At 46.1% G+C, this 24,477-nt stretch overlaps 1 protein-coding gene across 1 annotated transcript in view; it reads left to right on the top strand.

The window, feature by feature from the left end:
• The window catches only part of VPS41 (VPS41 subunit of HOPS complex), an 876,961-nt gene that overhangs the window by 663,359 nt on the left and 189,125 nt on the right, over window positions 1-24,477 (top strand). Inside the window, exon 21 of the mRNA XM_086964855.1 lies at window positions 10,646-10,696. Coding sequence (XP_086820981.1) covers window positions 10,646-10,696 — 51 coding nt within the window. The remainder of the gene's footprint in view (window positions 1-10,645; window positions 10,697-24,477) is intronic.

Below are 24,477 nucleotides of genomic sequence, written 5' to 3'. Positions count from 1 at the left end.
TGAGAATGCTTACTTTTCTACATAGTCCCAATGAGTTTGTCCCTTTTGAGTTGAAGCAGGTTTCCACCTGTGGTACTGAAAATTCTGGACTCAGGTGTATCTGTGGTACCGAAACTCCGGACTCGTATCATAAACATCGTTGTATCATGACGAATTTGATACTAGCAGACCGGTAATGACTTAAATACTATGCATAAGCATTTTCGTCATGATCGAGTGACAAAATCACCCTGAAATCGAAGTTTTCGCCCTGGACCCTCCGGTTCCATTTTGTGAGCGGCAGCCATTTTGTGATTGCCCTCACATAGCCAAATTACTAAGGCCGAATTCGATCTGAAGGACACGTACACCTTTGCTGACTCCCCTGTGACCTGGTCGAGCTGACTCCACTGCCTCAAGCCAAACCTGTTCGGGCAGTTCGTTTCCCAGTGGCCGAATGAGATTAGTATCAAGGCACAACATGTCGTAAACCGTTCATCACACACAAACCATGCCTAATCTTACACACACCTGTCCCCGTTTCTTCTTTATGACCTGCTTTACGAGGAGGAGGTGCCCGTTTTTATTGGGGGTCCCTCGATATCTGATGAAAGTTCTGGGCCTTGCCGAGTAATTTATTATGGACTGGACAAACTGAAATGTGGGCTTGTCATCATGACTCTGCTTTTTCTTTGTAGTGAAAATATGTGTATGGTCAACTGTAAAATAAGGAATGTTTGCCTGAAGCTTATTATTTTGTATAAAAAGAGAAGGCTGGCTTAGTAAATTCGAGCAGTCTCCTGAGAACATACATGCTGTTGTACTTCTAGGATACCTGTTACTGGCTGCAGCCAATAAATACGATCTTTGACTTCACCAAGAAGACTCTGTGTTTCTGTAGTCTGAAACAGGAAGGACTCGAAGTCTTTGGGTGTTCTCCCTGGTACCGCTGGGTTCTTAAGAACCCGGTACTTCAGTTGACGCCCAATGTGGCGCGGTATCAGTGGTACCGGTCCAAGCCAGAGGTTCGTGAGGAGCTTCGTGTGAAAATTCTGGAGGAAGGCCGCCACTTCATCGACCCCTGCATGTCGACGTGGTCCGAAAGTCTTTGCTGCAAGGTTCCCAGCGTCCCGACGGCTACGAAGGACTGCTGCCCTGACTATCGCCCTGTTTTGGACCCCTGATGATTGGTAGAGCGAAACGATAGACGAGTCTTCTGGTGACGTCATCGATACCTCAGTTAAGTATAAGTGGAGTGTCTCCCAGTCTTTAGTTTGGTTCTTAGTTTGGTATCCTTTGGGATCGCTTTGTTTGGAACTTGCAAGTTGGCGGACATTGACATGTTGTTTGGTAATGTTGTTCCACAACCTATTTGGAGTAAGATTCGTCATAAGGATCATGTGGTTGAATTGGTTGATACATGGGTTAATCTTAGAGACGCCGGCAATAGACAAATAGGCGGTGCTAAGCCTGAGGATCTGATTACTGAACTCCCCGATAAGATTATTACGTATATGAAGACTTTAATGCCCGAATTGCGTGTTAATTGGGACAAGTTGTCTGCGTGCAAACAGAAGAAAGATGAGACTGTGTCTGACTTTTTCACGCGGTTTGAAGAGACCTTTGTAGATCATAGTGGTCAGGATATGTCCACTGAGGGTGGCCAAAGATTGTTTGTTGACAAATTTGTACATAATTTACTTCCTGAGCTGTGTAATAAGTTGAAGGATTCTGAGAGTGCTTGGGCTGTTTCCACGTCAGCGCAGATTTTAGCTACAGCCCAGTACTATGAAATTAGGCGCAAAAATGAGTTAGAGAAAGTGGATAAAAAGACTACGGAATTGAAGACTAAAGTTCTTTTACAGCAAGCTTATCCACCACATACTAGTAATCAGAACAGTTATCAGCAACCTCAGCAATATTCGAGAAACTCGCAAAGAAACCGGTCTTCTCAACAACGTTTACCGTATGGACCCAATCAGTGTGCGTATTGTGGGAAAGATTGCTGAGAAATGGGTTAACCGGCAACTCTCGTCCTTTTTGGAATCCAACGAGTTGTTACGGCACACCCAGACTGGCTTTCGGCCCGGTCAGGGCACTGACTCGGCGCTGATCACCATGGTAGAAGAGGGCAGGTGCATCTTAGATTCAGGAGGATCAGCAGCCCTGGTCCTCCTGGATCTGAACGCGGCATTTGACACAGTGGATCACAAGATCTTGATCCACCGGTTGGAGGAGCTGGGAGTAAGAGGCCTGGCTCTCACCTGGCTAACGTCATTCTTGAGTGATCGAACATATCAAGTGTGCGAGGGCAACAATAGATCAGTGCCCACCCTCCTTCAGTGTGGTGTCCCGCAGGGCTCATCACTGAGCCCTACGCTTTTTAACGTCCACATGGCCCCACTGGAGGGGGGCACTTTGGAGTGAAACTCGCAACGTACGCGGATGACACCCAATTGATTGTTTCGCTCTCGCTTGCAGAAAACCATGGTGAGAAGTTTGCCGCCTGCCTTACCAACATCATGGCATGGATGGCTGACTCAAGACTCAAGCTTAATGCCTCCAAAACCGAGGTGATGTTGCTGGGAAATCTCTGCACCTCCCTCCCCAAATGTATGTGGCCGGCCTGCTTAGGAGATCCTCCGACCCCGAAGGGATCCATAAAAAGTCTCGGCGTCTGGCTTGAACCGGAGCTGTCGATGCACACTCAGGCGAAAAAAAACGCAGGGTGTTGCTATGGGCTGCTCCGCTCAATACGGAAAGTTATGCCCTTACTCCCAGTAGACTCCAGGAAATTGCTGGTACAGGGCCTTATTCTGTCAAGACTGGATTATAACAACGCCCTTTTCCTGGCTGCACCGGAATACACCCTGAACGTGCTCCAGAGGGCACAGAATGCAACCGCAAGACTGCTGACGAATACACCCAGAAGAACGTCAGCGAAACCGGCCTTGAAAGCACTCCATTGGCTGCCCATAAGAGCGAGAGTGAAATTCAAAGCGCTCTGTACAGTGTTCAGAGTCCTCCAAGGCACAGGCCCTCCGATCCTCAGAGATCTGATCCGCCCTTACAAATCATCACGAACGCTCCGCTCTGGCGAGGAAAACCTGGTAGCTATCCCGAGAGCAAAAAGAGCAAGGACCGGAGGACGCCGCTTTTCAATAAATGCGGGTCAGCTATGGAACTCCCTCCCAACATCAATGAGGAAAGAACCTAGCTTGACCAGATTCCGAAAATCTCTGAAAACGTTCCTTTTCCCCCAGAATGACTAACATCTCTGGATGCGGTTCAGAGGAGGTCTGTCTGTGTGTACACGTAGCGCTGGGACGCTCAGGGGCAGCCATGCGCTTTAAAAAATCTATTTCATTTCATTGTAAAGAAGAGGGTCATTTCAAGAGTAGTTGTCCGGTTTTGTTACAGCGTACGAATGGTGCTTCTGGTGTAAGAGGTCAAGGTGTTCAACAAGCTCCTAGAGGTAGGGTCGTGGAAATTTCCCCCAGAATGCTCGTTCCTTCCCGCCTCAGAATTCGATGAATAGTTTTTCGACCAGCAGAATAACGCGTTTGCTAGGACGGTTCAGTACTATGCTGACGACTACTATGCAGAAGATGAGAATATGGAAGGTAATGATTGCTAGGACAGCCGTAGACAAAGAGAGGGAGTTGTTTCAGTTCCAGTAGATCAGAGTGGACCTTACGTTGAGGTGATTACATCAGGTGTGTCAGAGCCTTTTCTGTTGGATACTGGTGCTACAAAGAGTTCTATTATGCACTCAAAACTCCCTGGCGCACCTTTGTCTGGCGAAATGAACGTTTCAGTAGGTTTTTCTGGTGCCCCGGTTAGGAACCCGATTTCTAGTCCTATGTCCCTTTCTGTTGGACCTTGTGAACTCGAAGCACCCCTTACCCTTACAAAACATTGTGGTGAAAATTTGTTGGGATTGGATCTGGTGAAAAGATTATATGCGACTTTGTACTGTTCTCCTTCGGGAGTACAACTTACACTGGGTAAGAAAGTGGTTTCTCCGATGTACTTGTCGAAGGATAAACTTCCGACAGAATTGTCTTCTCTTCCGGATATTCTTTGGGCTACTGGACCTAATGCTGTGGGCCTCTTGGATATAGCGCCATATGTTGTAACATTGAAAGCCAATGTTAGAATGCTGCGTATTCCCCAATACAAGATCTCTAGTGAAGGTGAAAAGGCGTTGTTAGCGATCATTTATGATCTGATTGAAAAAGATGTCATTGAAGAGACAAGAGGCAACGTTTGTAATAGTCCTGTTCTGCCGGTTTTGAAGCGTACTGATCCTTCTCAGCCAGCTGTTTACAGGTTTGTGATTGATCTTAGGGAGGTCAATAAATAGTCGTGCCACAGTTTCCAGTTGTCCCTTATATCACTGCCCTATTGACTATGATTCCAGCTTCAGCCACCTGGTTTTCAGTGATTGACTTGAAGAATGCTTTCTTCAGCATCCCGATTGCCGAGGAGAGCAGGGATATTTTTGGTTTCAGTTCAGGAGGCCGAAGTTTCCGCTTCAAACGCGCTCAGGGCTACTGTGAAAGTCCATCAATATACAGTCAGGCTTTAAAAACACAGCTTGATACGATTGTTTTACCTGGCGGCGCTACCCTTATTCAGTACGTCGACGATTTGCTAATAGCTGCAGACACTGAGGAGATTTGTAAAGAAGCCACATTGTCGTAGTTGCGTCATTTGTGTGAGCTGCATCACAAAGTCTCTCTTTCGAAATTGCAATATTGTCGACAAGAAGTGACCTACTTAGGCCACCTCTTATCGAAGGAGGGAAGGAAACTAACCCCAGAAAGAATTCAGGCAATTGCAAAATTGAGTGTACCAAGGACACAGAGAGAAGTGCGTGCTTTCTTGGGCATTACATCATATTGCAGACAATGGATATCGAATTTTTCCTTATTGGCCAAACCCATTCCGTGGTCTGAACATTGTCTGGAAAGTTTTTCCGAATTGCGTGATGCATTGTGCTCGGCTCCTGTGTTGGGTACCCCCGACTACAGTAAGCCTTTTACATTGTATGTCCATGAGAAAGAAGGTTGCGCATTGTCAGTTCTGACACAGTCTTTTGGGGACAAACAGCGTCCATGCGCGTATTTTTCGGCGATTTTAGATCCGGTAGCTAAGGCGTTGCCGAGTTGCTTGAGAGCCACTGCGGCAGCAGCTGTTTCTATTCGACAGTCTGCTGGGTTAGTGATGAATAACATGTTAATTGTGATGGTACCGCATGCAGTAGACATTCTGTTAAACAGAACAAAGACACAGCACTTAACTAGTGCTCGATTGTCAGGTTATGAGCTGACACTGTTGGCAAGTCATGTGCACATAAAGAAGTGCAATACATTAAACCCAGCCACATTGTTATCGATTTCAGTTGAGACAGATGATGATAGTGAAGATCAACATGACTGTTTTCTGAGAACTGAAGAAGAGACGAAAGGGAGGGTAGACCTTAGGGACACTCCTCTTCCAGAATGTGATGGTACTTTGTGGGTTGATGGTTCATGTTTCAAGTTGCCAAATGGTGATACGACTGCAGCATATGCTGTGACGACTTTGCATACGATTGTTGAAGCTGCACGTATCCCACACAATTCAGCACAAGCAGCAGAGTTGATTGCACTTACAAGAGCGTGTGTGTTGGCGAAAGGAAAACGAGTGAATGTGTACACGGACAGCCAGTATGCATTTGGTGTGGCTCACAGTTTTGGACGATTGTGGAAAGAACGTGGGTTCCTGACTTCGCATGGTGCTAAGATCCAGCATGGTCAGTTGGTGAATGAGCTTCTCGAGTCACTGACCTTGCCTTTACAAGTTGCGATTGTGAAATGCAGTGCACACAAAAAGGTTACGGATGATGTTGGTCGTGGAAATGCGTTTGCGGATGAAGTTGCGAAAGAAACTGCAAGAAATGTAATGAGTCGAATGTATGTTGCAGGCCCTGCAAGATGGATTGGTGATGTTGGTTTGTGCGAAGATACGATTGAGAGCGTGAAATCCATTCAAGCTGAAGCCACAGAGAAAGAGTTGAATGAATGGAGAGAAAGTAAGGGTAAATCGGATGCGAATGGTTGTTGGGTTGAATTGTCAGAGCATCAGAGATGGGTGTTACCCGATGCGTATGTGCTAGTAGTGGTGACAATGGCTCATGGAATGGCTCATTTCAGTGTGAAAGGGATCTGTAAGTTGTTAGCTCCAGTATGGCAAAATGTTGGAATCCCAAAGTGTGCAGAGAATGTGGTCAAGAATTGTATGGTGTGCCTGAAATACAATCCTGGTAGGGGAACCCCAACTCCAGCTGGTCATTTTGCGCCTCCAACGTATCCGTTCGAGGTTTTGCAGCTAGATTTCATCCACATGGAAAGGTGCAACAATTTGAAATACGTACTCGTTGTTGTTTGTGCCTTTTCAAGATGTGCTATAATGGCACGCTAAAACTGAAACTGGCCAAGATTCAAGCGAGCACAGGTCTTAAATGGCCTGATGCCCTGCCCTTGGCGCTCCTATCAACGAGAATGACTGTTCACTCTAGAGTGGGACTTAGTCCTTATTAAATTGTGTTTGGCCGTCCGGCCAACATATGGGGAGTACCAAGGTTTAGCGAAATAGAACACCCTGTACTGCTTGATTATCTGTATGAATTGACGGCTAAATTGCGTGTTTTACACCAACAGGTCCACAACACTCTACCTCAGGCCTCTGAAGCTCCAGGGCATCCTATCGATCCTGGATCCTACATGCTAATAAAGAACTTTCAGCGAACAAAGAATGACCAACCCCGGTGGACCGGCCCTCACCTAGTTCTTCTCTCCACAAGATCAGCTGTTCGAGTGGAAGGAAAGAAACACTGGATCCACGGCATTCATTGTAAGAGGGTCCCAATGCCTCTTCCGTACAACCGGTGGGTCCAGGAGGGGATCGCTGACTCTGAAACTGAGACTGTGCCTCGGTTTCTACCTTTTAGCGATGCACGTGTAAAGGGAACAACTTCTGAAAAGGAAAGCGACAACATCTTGCAAGAAGCTGTGCCTCCGTCAATTCAATTGAACACTACAGAGCCTGAACTCTTATTCCAAGACCAGACAGCACCTGGAAGAAACCGTTACAATTTAAGGCCAAGAACTATGACTATGGACAAATAAATATTTCTTTTTACTTTTTGATTGTGCAGCTCTCTCGTCCGAGAAACTTGCTCATTTTTGTTTTTTCGAACCGCCATCCGGTTCTGCTGCTAGGGTCGCGGTTGCCCAAGTCTTTGGAGTGCAGCTGGAGACGTTAGGTCGACAGTTCTGGTTGGTCTAAGGGAGTTGCCCTGGACTGACAGAAGCACTCTATAGCAGAAACACCCTACCACCGCGGGCAGCAAATTAGAGAGGATGGAGTTTTCTGAGATGGAGAGACCTGCCAAACGGATGAACTTTAAAGACAAAATGTGTATATTGATGACGAAGAAAAGATCTTTGATATTTTGTATTTTCATGTTGCTTGGTGTGATGATGTTTTTAATAGGATATGTTTGCTTCATTTTTCAAGTGACATTTGCACCCACGGCACAGCCCATACCTCCTCCTACTATTTCCTCGCACTCTTTTCACCCCCTGCCTGAACATGAGTCCTCTAGAAGACTAGAGTTTATTAATAACTCTTTCATTCAGCTTTTACACCAACACCAATTAGTAGTAAACACAACTAACTGCTTGGTGTGTGGTCTTATGCTGCATACGACAGACAAGGGTATCCCATACTTGGTCTTACCATTTAGCTACAATGGTTCTTTGTGGGCGTTTCAGACGATGTTCATATTTGCCATCGAACCATATTCCCCACGCTCCACGAAAAGTAACTCAAGCAACAAAGCATTAGTAGTAGGAATTGCAAATATGAGCAGAACAATTGACTCGTACAGAACGATTCCTAAAGATGAGTGGCAAGCTTACGTTAAATGGAATATAACAAAATATGGAGTTGCTTTGAGTGAGAACCAGCGAGCTAAAAGATCCTCCTCGATTTGGATTGTACCCCATCAGGGTCACCTATGTCTGCAAGGTAATGGCAAAAATCCCAGAGCTCAGTTGGGGAAGAGTGTCTGCACGGAAACATATGTTTTTGCATCTCGAAACACCCCTTCGTTCTTAGCAGCTAAGGGTACTTATTTCATCTGCCATAATAGGGCCTATACATGGTTGCCCCCTGACTTCTCGGGCACATGTTTTGTCTCGTTCCTGTTGCCTCCCACCTACACGGCCGCGGCAGATTACCACAGGACAAGGATAGTTAGAGGTGTCATCAGTAAAGAAGACACTGCAGGACAAGAATTCGGAGATTTTGTAAAGGGTTTTCTGCCATTTTGGGGGTCTATGGTGAACAGCAGGAACATAAGGCAATTGACAAGGGTGGTTGAATCCACTGTAGTTGAAACTGCCGGTGCCCTTAGTAATTTGACTGCTGAGCTCCAGTCGGATCGCCTTACGACTCTTCAAAACAGGGTCGCGCTAGATGTCATACTTGCAGACCGAGGTGGGGTATGTAAAGTGATCCAATCAAGTTGCTGCATTTTCATCCCAGACAACGCTCCGACAGTATACCAGGCCATCTCCAAACTGCATAAAATCTCTGAATCCATTCACGTGGATGAAGGAGACTGGTCCTTGATGGGGTGGTTCTGGAAACTGATATCTGCCTGGGGATGGAAGATTCTGATAGTCATTGGGATGACCTTAGCCATTCTGTTCCTGTTCTGTCTGTGTGTACAGTGTGCTCCTGCATTATGTGGCCTCTGTGCTACATCGTGTGTAAGGAAACATGTATCAAGAAATGAACTAAGTAATAGGATGATGCTACAGCAACATCTCAATGACTTTATGAATATAGACCTGGACTCAGATTAGCATGAGTATAGGTTATTGCCTATGTAAGGGCAAAAGGAGGGTCTGTGGTACTGAAAATTCTGGACTCAGGTGTATCTGTGGTACCGGACCTCCGGACTCGTGTCATAAACATCGTTGTATCATGACCAATTTGATACTAGCAGACCGGTAATGACTTAAATACTATGCATAAGCATTTTCGGCATGATTGAGTGACGAAATCACCCTGAAATCGAAGTTTTCGTCCTGGACCCTCGGGTTCCATTTTGTGAGCGGCAGCCATTTTGTGATTGCCCTCACATAGCCAAATAACTAAGGCCGAATTCGATCTGAAGGACACGTACACCTTTGCTGACTCCCCTGTGACCTGGGCGAGCTGACTCCACTGCCTCAAGCCAAACCTGTTCGAGCAGTTCGTTTCCCAGTGGCCGAATGAGATTAGTATCAAGGCACAACATGTCGTAAACCGTTCATCACACACAAACCATGCCTAATCTTACACACACCTGTCCCCGTTTCTTCTTTATGACCTGCTTTACGAGGAGGAGGTGCCCGTTTTTATTGGGATTCCCTCGATATCTGATGAAAGTTCTGGGCCTTGCCGGGTAATTTATTATGGACTGGACAAACTGAAATGTGGGCTTGTCATCATGACTCTGCTTTTTCTTTGTAGTGAAAATATGTGTATGGTCAACTGTAAAATAAGGAATGTTTGCCTGAAGCTTATTATTTTGTATAAAAAGAGAAGGCTGGCTTTGTAAATTCGAGCAGTCTCCTGAGAACATACATGCTGTTGTACTTCTAGGATACCTGTTACTGGCTGCAGCCAATAAATACGATCTTTGACTTCACCAAGAAGACTCTGTGTTTCTGTAGTCTGAAACAGGAAGGACTCGAAGTCTTTGGGTGTTCTCCCTGGCACCGCTGGGTTCTTAAGAACCCGGTACTTCACACCCTTGGAGTGGGGCACATCTGCTTTAACACAAAGTGTGCTTACTGAGACTACTAATACACCTAGAAAGTATGCAATAGGCGTGGAGGTTCACAGATACAATGTTATATTTGCAAAATGGAAAATTGCTCTTGTATAGAAATTTACATCTGTCCCCAGAAGTATTGAGGGAATGAGAGTCCTCCATATGTTGGCCCTGCAGAGCACACTACCCTGAAGGCACTGAATCTGCTCAGAGAAGGTTTTTCCTCTACAGACCACCTTAAGTTTTACAGACACTTGGATGACATGCCTCCATAGATAGTTATTAAAACTATCCATAGATTGTTAGCATTCCTGATCATCAGAGAAGGATATTGTATTTCTACATCTCTGACTGCCTGAAGATTCAAATCTTTATTAGTCTGGGTCATTAGAGGCTGGCATCAGTATCCCACAATGCTGATGACATAGACACTACTCCAGCATTAGTGTCCTTTACATTGCACTGTGGTGTATTAAGAGTACTAGACAATGTGGTGATTGAGTGCTCTATTGTTGTGTCTTACATTTTAGCCATAGTGATTGTGTCCTGCTTGCATGCTGCCTGATATGGGACCGTGTTAGAGTGTACTGGAGTTTGTTTTGTTAAATCAAAATAAATTGTTGAATTTTCATTTAAATAGCATCACTTTATAATTGTTTGCCAGGGAAACATTGTGTCCTTCATAAGAATGCTGATATGCTCAGTTTTGAATGTTTAGTTGTGCTTGCTTGAAAATCTTTGAATATGTTTTGTATCTGATATCAACCCGATCACCATTTTGTTTTTTAGGTTGATAAAGTTGTTGAAGAACTTGAGCAACGCCATGAACTGCAGCATGTGGTAAATATACTGTATTTAAAGTATGATTTGTCATATTTTCTCAATTGTCATAGGTCTTCAGCCTGTCAAGGATTATGTTTAAAGCAACAAAAGCATCCATTTCAGGCATCATATAAAGTAAAAATGTTTGTATATGAAGTAAACATTTTCAGACACATTTTACAAATTGTTGCACTAGGCAACAACATTGGGTCAAAATTAGTTGGTTTGCCCATCTTACATGCTTGGTTGTAAAAAAAAGATCTGATAGAGACTTCTAGCTGTGGATTCCTTACCTTTGAATAATCCCCAGGCTTCAGACTTGATCCAGCAATTTTTAGTGAACAGTAACTCTGCGCCCGGGTAGGTGGCGTTATCTGACTCTGTGTGGTGTCATCGGCATTGTCTGTGCCAAAAGTGATGTGCACGGTGCCTATATAGGCACCACTTCGCAAGCTGACGTACATTCTTTTCATTTAGCGCCAGTCAGTGCAGATCGGGAGAAGAGTTACCTTTGTCTTTTTAGACTGACCTTTTTTGACTTTTTGTCCAGCTTTTTCTGAGACTTTGTCTCTTGGTGTGTCAGGATGTCAGCTAGGAAAGCTGGATTTAAGCTCTGTGGCACCTGTCACCGACAGATGTTGGTGATAGACCCACATTTGATGTGCCTCTGGTGTTTGGAGCGCCACCATGACACCAAGACCTACATTAATTGCGGCACCATGAGCCCCAAGGCCTTGACAGAGCAGTCCCTGAAGCTCCTCGGTGCACCACGCTGCGATCCTCGCGATCTTAATCGAGAGGACGGTCCCGAGATCTGTCACATAGCCCTTCCAAGCGCTCACTGTCACAGTAGACGTTGTGGAACTAGGATAAGTCCCACAAGACATCAAGGAGATCTTCGACTTTGCTACATATGTTTAAGTCATCTGACAAGACGATTGAGCATTAGCACTTGAGGCCTAGATCTATGGCAAAGCCCACTCCTGGGTCATCTCCACAGCTCCCAACCTGTTGGAGTTCCGGGCAATTCCATTAGCACTCACAAGAAACAGGCTTTTTGCAGTTCTATCCTGACTTTTTGCCCCCATTTTGACTGCTAGGTACTGATATAATGGCTCTGAATGGCCTGATCCCATTTCAACAGAACTCAGTGCATGTGCTCTGATCCTTAAAACTGTGCATGTTTAATTGGCTTGTCCCAAATTGCATAGCCTAACTGTCCTGTAAGTTTCTAGAGGATGGTACCAGGGTTAACCAGGGCCTGTAAGTCAGAGTGCCCCCCAGGGAATACAGCACTTGTTCTGCCATCCTGAGTGGGGCAAAGTAAAACATAGCTCCCAGTCTGACACTGGAGACTGGAAGGGCAATTTTAAACTGCTAACTTGACTTTGCCATTTAGGGTATTGACAAAGTCCAAATCTCCTTTTTTTAATGAATATAAGTCACTCCTATGGCAGGCCTAACAAGCTCTAAGGCAGGGTGCTGTGTATTAAAAATCAGAACATTTTCCAGCAGTAAAAACCTTAAATTGTCGTTTTTACTGTGTAAATGCTAGTAGCCCCTTTGGCAAATACAGAGTTACAGAGTTACAGGTTGGCAGCCCAGCCATCCTAACTTCTGAATGTGACTACTAAGGTTGGTACTGTTTGATATCAAAAGAGTCAGTGCATTAAATCTGATTTAATGGTTACATCGAATGTAATGTCACTGGTGGGCACAGTGGATCTTTAGAAGTTGCCACTTTAGTTGCCCAAGGTTTCCAGTGCCATTTACTGAGGTACACAGGACTTGTCCTGCAGACAGCTTTCTGCCCTCCTGGGAAGACGTGCTAATGACTCCCAGAAAAGAACACAATAGGGGCCTGCATGGGAGAGAGGTGTTACCTCCCTCTTTTAGGAAGCCACACAGGTGTTAGCCCAAAAGGCAAGCTTCAAAGGAGAAGCCTCCTTTGAAGGGCAAATTGGTAACACTTAGGATAGCGGCTGTTAGAGATGGGATTCCAGAAAACTCACCAGGAGCAGAGTCGCCATCCCTGCCAGCGGAGCCGTCCCAGGAGCACCACCATTGCCGCCGACCTTGCCGCAGCTCCACTGTCGAGTACCTCCCCCCCCGCCGCAGCCTCGCAACAACTGCGCTGCCGCCGAGTGGGGGGTGAGGGAAAGACTACACTTCCCAGCAGCCTCCGCGACCGGAAGTCGCGTCGAGGCGGAGCGCGCCAGGAGGCGCTTAAAAGCAGCCTTCAATCATCAAAGCACTGGGTAACAACCAAATCGCCAGAAAACTCACCAGGAGCAGAGTCGCCATCCCTGCCAGCGGAGCCGTCCCAGGAGCACCACCATTGCCTCCGACCTTGCCGCAGCTCCACTGTCGAGTACCTCCCCCCCGCCGCAGCCTCGCAACAACTGCGCTGCCGCCGAGTGGGGGTGAGGGAAAGACTACACTTCCCAGCAGCCTCCGCGACCGGAAGTCGCGTCGAGGCGGAGCGCGCCAGGAGGCGCTTAAAAGCAGCCTTCAATCATCAAAGCACTGGGTAACAACCAAATCGCCAGAAAACTCACCAGGAGCAGAGTCGCCATCCCTGCCAGCGGAGCCGTCCCAGGAGCACCACCATTGCCGCCGACCTTGCCGCAGCTCCACTGTCGAGTACCTCCCCCCCCGCCGCAGCCTCGCAACAACTGCGCTGCCGCCGAGTGGGGGTGAGGGAAAGACTACACTTCCCAGCAGCCTCCGCGACCGGAAGTCGCGTCGAGGCGGAGCGCGCCAGGAGGCGCTTAAAAACAGCCTTCAACACCCGCGTCGCGGGAGCGCGCGGGGCAGCGCCGGGCTAAGCCCGGGCAAAGGGCGGGCCCTCTGTGGCCCTCCGGGGACCGAGGAGTCCGGGACGGGGCCACCCCCCTGAGATCTCGTCCAGCTGTCTTCAACCAAGGTAAACGCCCAACAACATTTTATAACTTCTGCACCCACGAAACTATTACCTCTTCACCGCATACAATTGATAATAACACCGTGAGGATGAGTAAAAGCCGAAATACCCCCGTGACCACAAGATCAGCTACCAGATTGAAAGATGTCACCAACAGCCCTCTTCCCACAATAACCGCCATAGACTTAATGCTACAAAAAACGATCAATGTCGTGGCGGATGCAATTCAGGACTCCGAAAGACGACTCTCACTTACTCCAGATTTATGTTTCCCCGACCTCTCTTTACACACTACTGGTAACATAAACATTCTGGATAACACCATAAACTCTGAGGAGTCTATTCTAACGTTGTCATTTACAGGGCTTCCCAGTCCCCAAACAAGAGACAACACGCAAACAGCCTTGCTTATCTCACCTTCAGGCAACAGTAGGAACAACAGTCCTGCACCTACCGGAGAAAACAGTAGTAGCAACCATATGTCACCTATAGCTCACTTACACCCAGCAGCCCCTTCCTCGGGTGGTTTTACATCCACAACGACAAAACCGGTTACTAAAGTCAGTCGCCTGATAAAGAGCAAAACTAGGACAACTGGTACACGAGGTAAACCCAAGTCATCTATTGCAAAAAAACAAAAATCTCACCTCAAGGCCAAACATCCTAGCTCAGCTAAAGACGTTTGGTCTACATTTAGACTGGCTAAACCTGCCCCAGAGAAGGTGACCTTATGTCCTTTCATAAGCAGTCAAAACTCAGAACTGTTCTTGAATAAAGAGACGACAGCACCCACAAACACGTCTATACACACCATAACCGGGGCTGAACATACGATGATAAATACAAAAGCACTTCTGAGTGATCTTGAAAGTTTGATTAAGTCCCTTCTGTTACCTATCAGTGAGAGAGTCCTCAACATTGAGAATGCCTTAGGGAAGTTTGAAAGGGCCCAAAATGACGCAACATCCACCTTGCTAAAAACATTGAAGGTATCACAACCAATTTCTACCTTCACACCAGCCAGTAACTCCCTTACTCTGATTAGTAACAAAAATCCCAGGGCAAAAAAAGCCATAGCTAACCCTACCCTTGCTAGCAAGCAAAACCAGCCAAAGACTCCTCTAACCACCCCAGCGACAACCCAAGATAGTGGTACCATTATATCCCACCCAGTGGTAGCCATACCAAGTAGCTCTCAAACCTTACAAGATGCAGAGACAGAAGATTGTGAATGGGCCGCTGAAAGTTCCCCAATCAAAATAGCAACTACCCAGGTAGAACACACGAGAATAACCAAAACCCCTAAACAGGGCACATCCTCAAAACAAATAGGTACTACCACGACAAAACCGATGGTAGTAAAGAGTCCACCTCATGTTAACCTCCCGCCTGAATGTAGCCCGTACACCATTGTAATGATTGGGGTACCTAAATTAACAGGGGATAGGGTGGAAACACATGGGGACCTAAAAAATAAGGTGAGCCACTGGCTCACAACTCACAGACCGATCCCTAAACATATCAATGGTCATATTGCACAGGTAAGAAGAGTAGACTGGGTGGGAAACAGATTTAAATCGACCGAGGGTGACTGTATAGTGGTAACCTTTAGGGATAGTCGTGCTGCCAGCTTTATAAGCAGCTGGAAAAGCGGTGTGACAAGTAGCTTGATCCGTACCATGGCTTTAAGTTACTTTTATCCAAATAACCATGGTCATCGTCGTACTCAAGTGCAGTCAACCTACGGACAGGAGTGGCTGCTTGAGCCGATGGTTGATAACCAATCAGGGCCTATACACTGCCTATTGGCCCATATATTCGAACAAATCACATTGACTATAGGCATGAACAATCGTGGCAGAGCAGACCTAACAACCATCCCGGTAGATATCAGGAGAGAAACGAGCCTTTTACCCGTCCACAGCAGCAGCTCTTCTCACATCCCCAACACTTAGACACACAATATGGGGTACCTATTTCTAACAGGTATGACGCTTTTTATAATATCGACTATTTAGACGAGATCGATTGACAAAGCGTATCTCCATCCTCCTACCTTATCCCTGTTGAGCCCACAACTAAGGCAGCTCCCCTTTACAGAGTATCAAGCATGCGTCCAGAGTGCATAAGTGTTTCCTCTCCGGAGGCCAGTGAAGCGCCTAGGACAGCTCCTCTAGTACAACTTAAAGAAATCACATCGAATGCGAGTGGGCGCAGCTACCCAAGTGCCACTAGTTTAACCCAATGCATAGTGCACAGCGGTGTAAAAAACCCTCTAACTGTTAGTAATGCATCGCAAGAACACTTAACAACTGACCATGGGGTTCAAGCAATCTCTCCTTCCGCAGACCAGGCCCTGATAACAGGCTTGGGCCTCACTGAACAACGCTCCATACATCTTTTATCCTGGAACACAGCCGGCTTAGCCGTTAAGGTTAATGATCCTATGTGGTTAGCCTATGTAAAAAATTATACCATTCTATGCTTCCAAGAAACCTGGTTAGCAGACGCAAATGCACATATTGAGGGCTTTCAAAGTTTTTTCTTACCAGCAACCCCATCAAATAGCGGAAGATCCAAAGGGGGCCTGGCAACCTACATAAGCCTTGCACTCAGCTGCCAGGTTACAACCAGAGCATCGGACAACAAACATATTCAAATCTTAGTGCTCAGGAATGGTAAAAAGGCACTGACACTTATCAACTTTTATAATGCCGTGTCATCAAACAAGGAGTGTAATATTCTCAAACTACAAAACCTTTTAGAGACAAAAGCGGATAGTCTACCTCGACACATCATTATTGCTGGAGACTTTAATGCTTATCCCTGTGGCAACCCTGAAACGACACCTATTGGCCTCTTAGGCTGCAACAGGAGGTCTGGCTTTCATTTTGATCACTCGCCCCGAGGCACCAGTATCAATAACTTAATAGATGGAAGGGATCTAACCGACGCAATGGCCACACTGGAGGACTCTCACCAGTTCAACGTCCCCACGTTCAAAGGCCACGGTAAAGGCTCCTACATAGACCACATATTCCTTTCGAGAGATCTAGTTGATTTAGCCACAGACTTTGAAATCCTAACAAGCACTTTCAGCGACCATAACCCTTTATCGATCAGGTTCGGAGGTAACCTTTTTGATCAGAGGAAGCCACGACCTGATCACGGTGTTTTAAATCCCATCAACGGAAACCGTCGCCTGAAGTGGTCAAAGGTCAACAGCGACTCCTTGTATGATTCAATTACCATTAGCTGTGGTAATGACCTAGATCTTTGTGTTTCCCCATCTACTTTGCCCGAAGCGACTCTGATTGCCTTTGCTACTGTTGTTGAGAAAATTGGCCAATTGTTGTCAGTTCCAATAAAGGGACGTCATGAACATCAACCAGGGTGGTTCGATCAAGCCTGCTCAAAGGCCGGCCGAGACCTAAAAAAAGCACTCAAGGCTACCCCAAGAGACCCTGTTCTTATTAAGTCACTGCGATCTAACTATAAGTCAGTCCTGGCAGCCCGGAAAAAAGAAGTAAAAGCCGGTGTCTGGGAGAAACTATGTGATCCTGCAATTCTGGGTAATAGCTCCAAGTTCTGGAGCATTGTAAACAAACCCTTGTTTGATGTTCCCTTAAACTCTATCGTTGGGACCAATATACCTGAGGAAGAGTGGATGTTACATTACAGCACAATTTTTAAAAGTGATAATTTGCAAGCAGACTTTGTCTTTAATTTCTCTGACGAAAATGTATTGTGTTTCACAGTGGGGGAGGTAGAAAAGGGGATACAAGGACTAACCTGTAACAAAGCACCCGGACCCGATGGTATACCACCCGACCTATTTAAATCAAACATTTCTTTATGGGCACCAGTCATTACCGCAGTTGTAAATGCAGGTATTTTGGCTGGTTGCCCAAAAGCCTGGGGGTCCTCCACCATAGTCCCTGTTTTTAAGAAGGGTGATCGTGGTAGCGTTACATGTTATAGACCCATATCCCTGATTAACTCAGTCACAAAGGTGGTGGGGGGTATTATCCTAAACAGATTAACAGCCTGGGCCAATGATAATAACATACTGTCCCCAATACAATATGGGTTCAGACCAGGCCACTCCACGATAACCCAATGTCTGAACCTATATTTAATAAACAGTAAATACACCCTAGCAAGAAAAGGGACGATCCATATGGCCTTTATGGATTTATCGTCCGCGTTTGACTGCGTAGACAGAATCAGGCTATGGGAGGTGCTGTTAAAAATGGGGGTGGAACAAAACCTGGTCAACCTTCTTGTTGACCTCCACTCGGACACAAGAGCAAACGTCCGTTACACCCATGACTTAAAGGTAACCAGAGATTTTAGAATAACCCGAGGAGTCAGACAAGGATGCATCCTTGCCCCTTTTCTTTTTAATCTTTATATTAATGAGTTGGAGGAGCACCTATTAAAAACTGGTACAGATTTTCCTTACATTGGCAAGAAGGGCATACCGGTCCTATTATATGCGGACGACGCCGTGTTAATATCTAGAACGGCGCTTGGTCTCCAAATCTTGCTAGATTCTTTTAATGACTTCATGAACTCCCGTGGCCTGAGCATCAATAACTCAAAATCCTTTACAATGGTGGCAGGTGTATCCCCAAAAAAAGTATATCCTCACTTTGTAAATGGAGATAGAATACCCACCACAAAGACCTTCTCGTACCTTGGTGTTCTTTTTGACCACAAACTAACTTGGGCACCAGCAATACAAAAGAAAAAGGGCGAGGTAGCGCGGGCCAACGCAGCAATACTGGACTTCACTAGAAAAATGGGCAATAGTCCGGTGGCTGCTGTCTTGAAGTTATATCAAGCCAAAAGCACCGCTATTGCACGTTATGGAAGTGAAATTTGGGGATCAGAATCACTAGGTGCCCTTGAAGTTACTGAGAATAACTTCTTAAAAAAGGTCCTAAGGTTACCCAGGGGGACGGCCAACTTTCCGGTACATGAGGAACTTGGCATTCCATATCTAAGTGATAAGCTGGCAGTGAACCCCTTGTTATGCTGGCTGAATAGCTGGCTTAACACAGCCATACCTCTCACCAGAAACATCCTTCAAGAGGCACTACAGTGGGATGGTAGGCTTAAGATCCCATGGATAAAATATGTAAGAACGTGGCTTTTTGAATTAGGCCGACCAGATTTATTTTTATCCCCTGAAACAATAACAAAAACTGATGTAACCTTTGTAAGGAACACTTTTATGCTGTCTAGGTGTATGACACGGGAGGAAAATGAATACAAGAAAAGCAGTGTGAGACAGTATGCCTTAACCAAAACCTGTTTATATATGGAACCCTACCTGTCCTGGCCCATGTCTGGTTATGACCGTTTTTTATTAACAAGGTTCCGATTTGACATGTTCCATTTTTTACTAGCTGTCCCAAGTGGAGCACACAGAGGACAAGTGTTGCCAGCTTGCGGCTGCGACAACAAGTCTCCGCAAGATCTGGCACACTTTTTATTTTTCTGTCAGTTTTATACACTCCCCCGAAACCTGTTTTTAAAACCTTTACTTAAGCACCTGAATTTTGCACAATACAGACCTGCACTGTGTCACCTTCAAATGCTAAACAGCGAATGTACCATGTTTGTATGTAATTTCTTAAAACTCGCAGTTAAATATAGAAAAAGCATGGAAGGGTAACCAACTCAGCTGCTGATTGCACTCTCACTTTTAATGTATTTTAGTCTTTTTAACAATATTACTGTGTATACGCTTGTGAATGTCTTGCTGTAATACTACTCTCACTATTTTTTATCATTGTATGGATTAATTTGTATGAAATGCTCTTTTATGATTGTAACATGTAAACAATCGAATAAAGATATTCTATTCTATTCTATTCTGTTTGGCTGAGGTATGCAACCATGCCAGGCAGGAACCACCACTCTCATGGTAAGCTAGATACACACTAAAAGATAATCTGTGCTCACCCTGTGGTAGCTTGTCAAAGTGCAGTCAGGCTTATCTAAAGAAGCAATGTGTAAAGTATTGTGCAACACACACACAGTAATACAATGAATACACCACAAAAAGACTACACACAGGTTTAGAAAAAAGTGAGTAAAACAAGACCAAAATGACAAAATTTCAGTCAGAGAAGTCAAGATATGAATTTGTAAAGATTAAATGCAAAAACATTGCTTAGAAGTCACTAGCGATCAAAAGGTTACTTGGGTTCGGGATGGACCAGTGCAAATCCAAAGTTCAGGCCGACCGCAATGCAGGGCAGGCCGGCTACAGGACCCACACAAGGCCTGCTAACAAAGTACCTTGGACGGAGCAAAGCGTTGACTATGAGGGCACGATGTGTCAATCTTTTCCACACAGCCGCATCGCTGCCTTGTCGTTGAGCTTCACTGAGGTGAAGGCAATGTGTCGTTGTTGAGCCACGTGGATACCCGTTGTCGGGCCGCACAGGCTGTAGAACTACTGTCATAGCCTCTGTGTCGGCGTCGAAGGGCGATGCGTCTATTCCGATAGGCGCAAAGGTGAAGATGCATCGATTTTTCTTTCTTTCAGAAGGAAAGTTATCCACCTGGGAAGACTTGGCCTGTGACTGCGAAATACAGGAGACTGGTAGTCCAGTTGCGACTGAACTTCAGCCAGACTAGAGAGGACTTTGTGGGACTTTGACTCTGCAACCTGGACCACCGCATCATCTTTGTGGACCGAGGAATCCCTACATAAAGACCTTTGTTGGCCGCGTCGCATCCACAGCATCCTTAGTGCATCCTAAGCATCCTTCTTCCTTTGCATCAGGACCACTCCATAAGAATGCATTGTAATGTGGATAAAGTACCTGCAACTGTTGATGGACCACCACTCTTGGGAAGGTAACTGTTCTGGAGGCCATTGCTGGTCCCCCTGACTAACTTCCAGCCAGAATTGATTGCCCCAAGTACTTCTAACCGACCGCATTGACACTTACCTACGTTTTCTTTGAATACGATTCTCAGTGTCGAATTCGTTGATTTTGCCAAGGCTTGTTCGTGGTTGAGTGAAATTACACTGATTTATTATTGCTTGTAATTCAGAAAAGGGGGTGGTGATGAACAGAGTGTCTGAATTAAGCAGACCACTCTTACCCAGTCCAAAGATCAGGGCTTTATCCATCACCGTTTTTTAGCTCACTGCACCATCCCAGCTCAGAACTTGGCTATATGCAAATTAGTCTGACCCTGGCCCAGTGCATCATGGGAACAGGGCAGACCAAACTACCAAGCCAATTCTTATACTGGGAAGGAAACAAGCTACCGGGGACCGGTTTCTGGCATTTCAGCCGTCTTCGGCCCGGCTTGCTTGAATCCTGATGGTGCAATGAGCTAGGGACTCACATCTGAGTATACCCTTCCACGCTTATGGTGGACAAAAATGATTCAGAAAAGGGGGTGGTGATGAACAGAGTGTCTGAATTAAGCAGACCACTCTTACCCAGTCCAAAGATCAGGGCTTTATCCATCACCGTTTTTTAGCTCACTGCACCATCCCAGCTCAGAACTTGGCTATATGCAAATTAGTCTGACCCTGGCCCAGTGCATCATGGGAACAAATCTATATCTTCAGAACCCTCTGGTGGATCTTTTTCGTTCTAGTGTCTAAAATCTTATAATATATAGTCTATTTTTATAAATAGGTGTTGGATGGCTTGAGTGTCGTGTTGATGATTTCTTCAGTTGTTTTGATGCTTTTTAAATGCTTAACCCTTGTTTCTCTGTGTAAGCCTTGCTGCTCAGTAGACAGCTACTCAGGGTTTAGCTGGGGGTTTTACAGAGGAAACCTACTGGACCTAAAGGGGTTGGTAAGTATATTACATGGTAACGTTGCACAACCACACCATATAGTAAACCCTATTTCCTCATAGCACTGAAAGCCTTTCTTCCTTCATTCCAGGGACGATTGGTACAGGTGTTTACTGAGAACCCCACTGCCATTTGGTACTTCAACAAACAGGCCAGGGTGGGGATGTTAGCCCTTTGTCAGGAGGACCTGCATCTCTGGACATGGCTGGAACGTCGGGACATTCCCCTTGTGATTCAACATTTGGCGGATTCTCTAACGGCAGCGCGGACAAACTCAGTCGAAGGTTCCTAGTGGATCGGGAGCAGTGTCTCGATCCAGAGATGGTGCAAGGTTTCTTTCAGCAGTTAGGAGAAATTTGGTTAGATTTGTTTGCTACCACTGAGAATACGTAACGTCAGCAGTTTTGCATGCTGGAGTTTCCAAAGCAGGTCTCGTACAGAGACGCTTTTTGTCTCGAGTGGGACTCTGGTGTCCTGTATGCCTTTCCGGTGTTACCACTCTTGCCCAGAGTTCTCAAGAAGATCAGGAATGACTGGGCCCTAGTCATTATTGTAGCTCCAGATTGGGCACGTAGAGTTTGGTATCTCGAGCTTCTGTGTATGAGCAGTGGTCCTTTGATCAGGCTGCCCCTTCGAGATGATCTTCTGTCGCACCAACAAGAGAGGTTTCTGCACCCAAAACTGTGCACCCTCTGCCTTCATGCGTGGAGATTGAGCAGTAACAGTTGACAGCTTTCATCCTTTCTCCCAAAGTCTGTGACATCATTCAGGGAGCCAGACATCTCTCCACCAAGACAGTGCAATTGGGACATGTTTGTGTGCATGATGTGCATCCAGAAACATTGACCCCTTTCTGCACCCTTTCCCCAGGTTCTGCTATTTTGTTCTCTGCTCTGGGCACTGTCAAATGTTATCTTACCTTTCAGCATTCTTGCGTTTGCTGGGCCTATTTCCTTTGTTCGAATCTCCCTTTGCGACTGAGTTATTGGAAGGACTACAACACGTTTCCCCCCCTAGCCATTCATTATGCCTCAGTGGGATCTTAACCTGATCCTTACCTTCCTCATGTGTGCTCCCTTTAAGCTGTTACACAACTGCCCAGTTTGCTTGTTGGCTATTGAAACAACCTGTTCGAGGCATTTGGGCTGCTGATTTCATATCTTAGCATAGATCGCCGCCTAGTGTTGGGTCCGGATGTTTGCACCTTGTTGTCTTGGAAGGGTCTTCAAAGTATCACGAGATAGGTGACTCCTCCCCTGGACTACAGTGCGCATGGGCATCTTCTCCATCTTCAGATTGTTTTTCTCCGCCATTGGGTTTGGATGCACTTCGACAACTCCAACTTCGGGACTGAAGTTTTCCTAATTTCTAATGCCAAAAACATCATTTCGACGGTTTTGTTTCCGCTCGGTATCCCTCGACTCGACAACTATTTCCATCCATCTCTGGTAGTCGATGAGGGCCGTTAGGCCTTTTCGACGCCACGTGGGCCTCCCGCCGATGGAAAGGACCCCGTTCAAAAGATGGCCACAATGTCAATCAAAGTTTCCACATAGTGAAAAGCATACAGTATGCAACAAGTGCCTGCCTCCGGAGCACAACGAGGAAGACTGTCCAGCTTGTGCTCAGTTCCAGTCGAAGAAAACTATCCGGAACTGAAGAGCTGCTCGACAAGAGATGCAGCGACAGGCACCTGAACCGGAAAACATTTTCGACGACGAACATGAACTTCCAGAGGCAGCGGACTCCGACTTAGAGCACGTCACAGTCCAAGACCAGTCGGACTCCGATGCCGACATCCCACCGGGGCAAACCGTGAGTACTAAAGCCCCTACCCTGCCTCCACCTCCAGACAAGGTTCCGGTCAAAGCATCGCCAAGAGGCCTTAGCCACGACCGAAAAACACTGCTTCTGAAGCCCCGCCTTCCGGCTCGGCTCCGAAGACCATTACCAAGCCTTCCGGTACCCCGGGACCGAGCAACACTCTTCCCAAAATGGGCATAGACCCAAAGACGGCCGCATAGCCGAAAAAGTGCCCCGACATTAAAAAAAATGGCCTAGATCAGAAAAACACCGGCCAACCAAAAAAGGTTGTTGTTCCGAAAAAGACTGTCGAGCAGAAAAAGGGCGTTGATCCTAAGAAAACTATCGACCCGAACAAGGGCGTCGATCCAAAAAAGACCGTCGACCCAAACAAAGTCGTCGATCCGAACACTGCCTCCGACCCGAAAAAGGCAGTCGAACCGAAGAAAGCCATTGACCCGAAAAAGCACATTGAAGGAAAAGAGGCTGTCGACCCGAAAAAGACCATCGAACATAAGAAGGTCGTCGAGTTGAACAAGGCCGTCGAGCCGAAAACAGCTGTCGAGCCGACAAAAGACGTCGAGCCGAAAAAAGCTCAAGACAAAAATAAAAACAAGCAACCAAGAAAGCAAGCGACCGATCCAAAAACATCGGCGCCGAAGCCACAGACAGTGGAAGAAGAACTTTTTCATCCTGATCCACCGGGCCCAGACCAAAATAGACTGTATATAGAACCTGATATAGGACATATAACAGTTTACAATAAGAACAAGAGAAGACTGGACACTGAGGCTCCTTCTCCTGTTCCTTCTAAAAAAAAGGACTTACACCTCTTCCTTTCACTCCTGACATGCCTTACGTTCCATATTCTCCTACACCTCCACATTATGATGAGGGAGAGGACATGGGTGAAGACCCTCATCAGGATTTTATAGACCCTGATGATCCGGGAAACCAAGATCACACATGGGACAATCTGAATGACAATAATGACCCATATGATACACAACCCATACCAGATCCCTCCACATATCCCACAAAACCATCCCCTACTGACTACACGGTCGCTTTTAACCAGCTAGTTGACAGAGCAGCTTCGTATCATGGTGTAAGCATGCACACTGACCCTGTAGAGGAGGATTTCCTATTTAATACCTTCCCAACATCAGAGAAGAGTATACGTACACTCCCTATGCTAAAGGGAGTACTTAAGCAGGCACCAGACATCTTT

Source organism: Lissotriton vulgaris, chromosome 4_1 (genome assembly GCF_964263255.1).
Source record: "Lissotriton vulgaris chromosome 4_1, aLisVul1.2, whole genome shotgun sequence".
NCBI lineage: Eukaryota > Metazoa > Chordata > Amphibia > Caudata > Salamandridae > Lissotriton > Lissotriton vulgaris.
The sequence above is the reverse complement of the archived record's forward strand: the minus strand, read 5'-3'. Positions and strand labels throughout refer to the sequence as shown.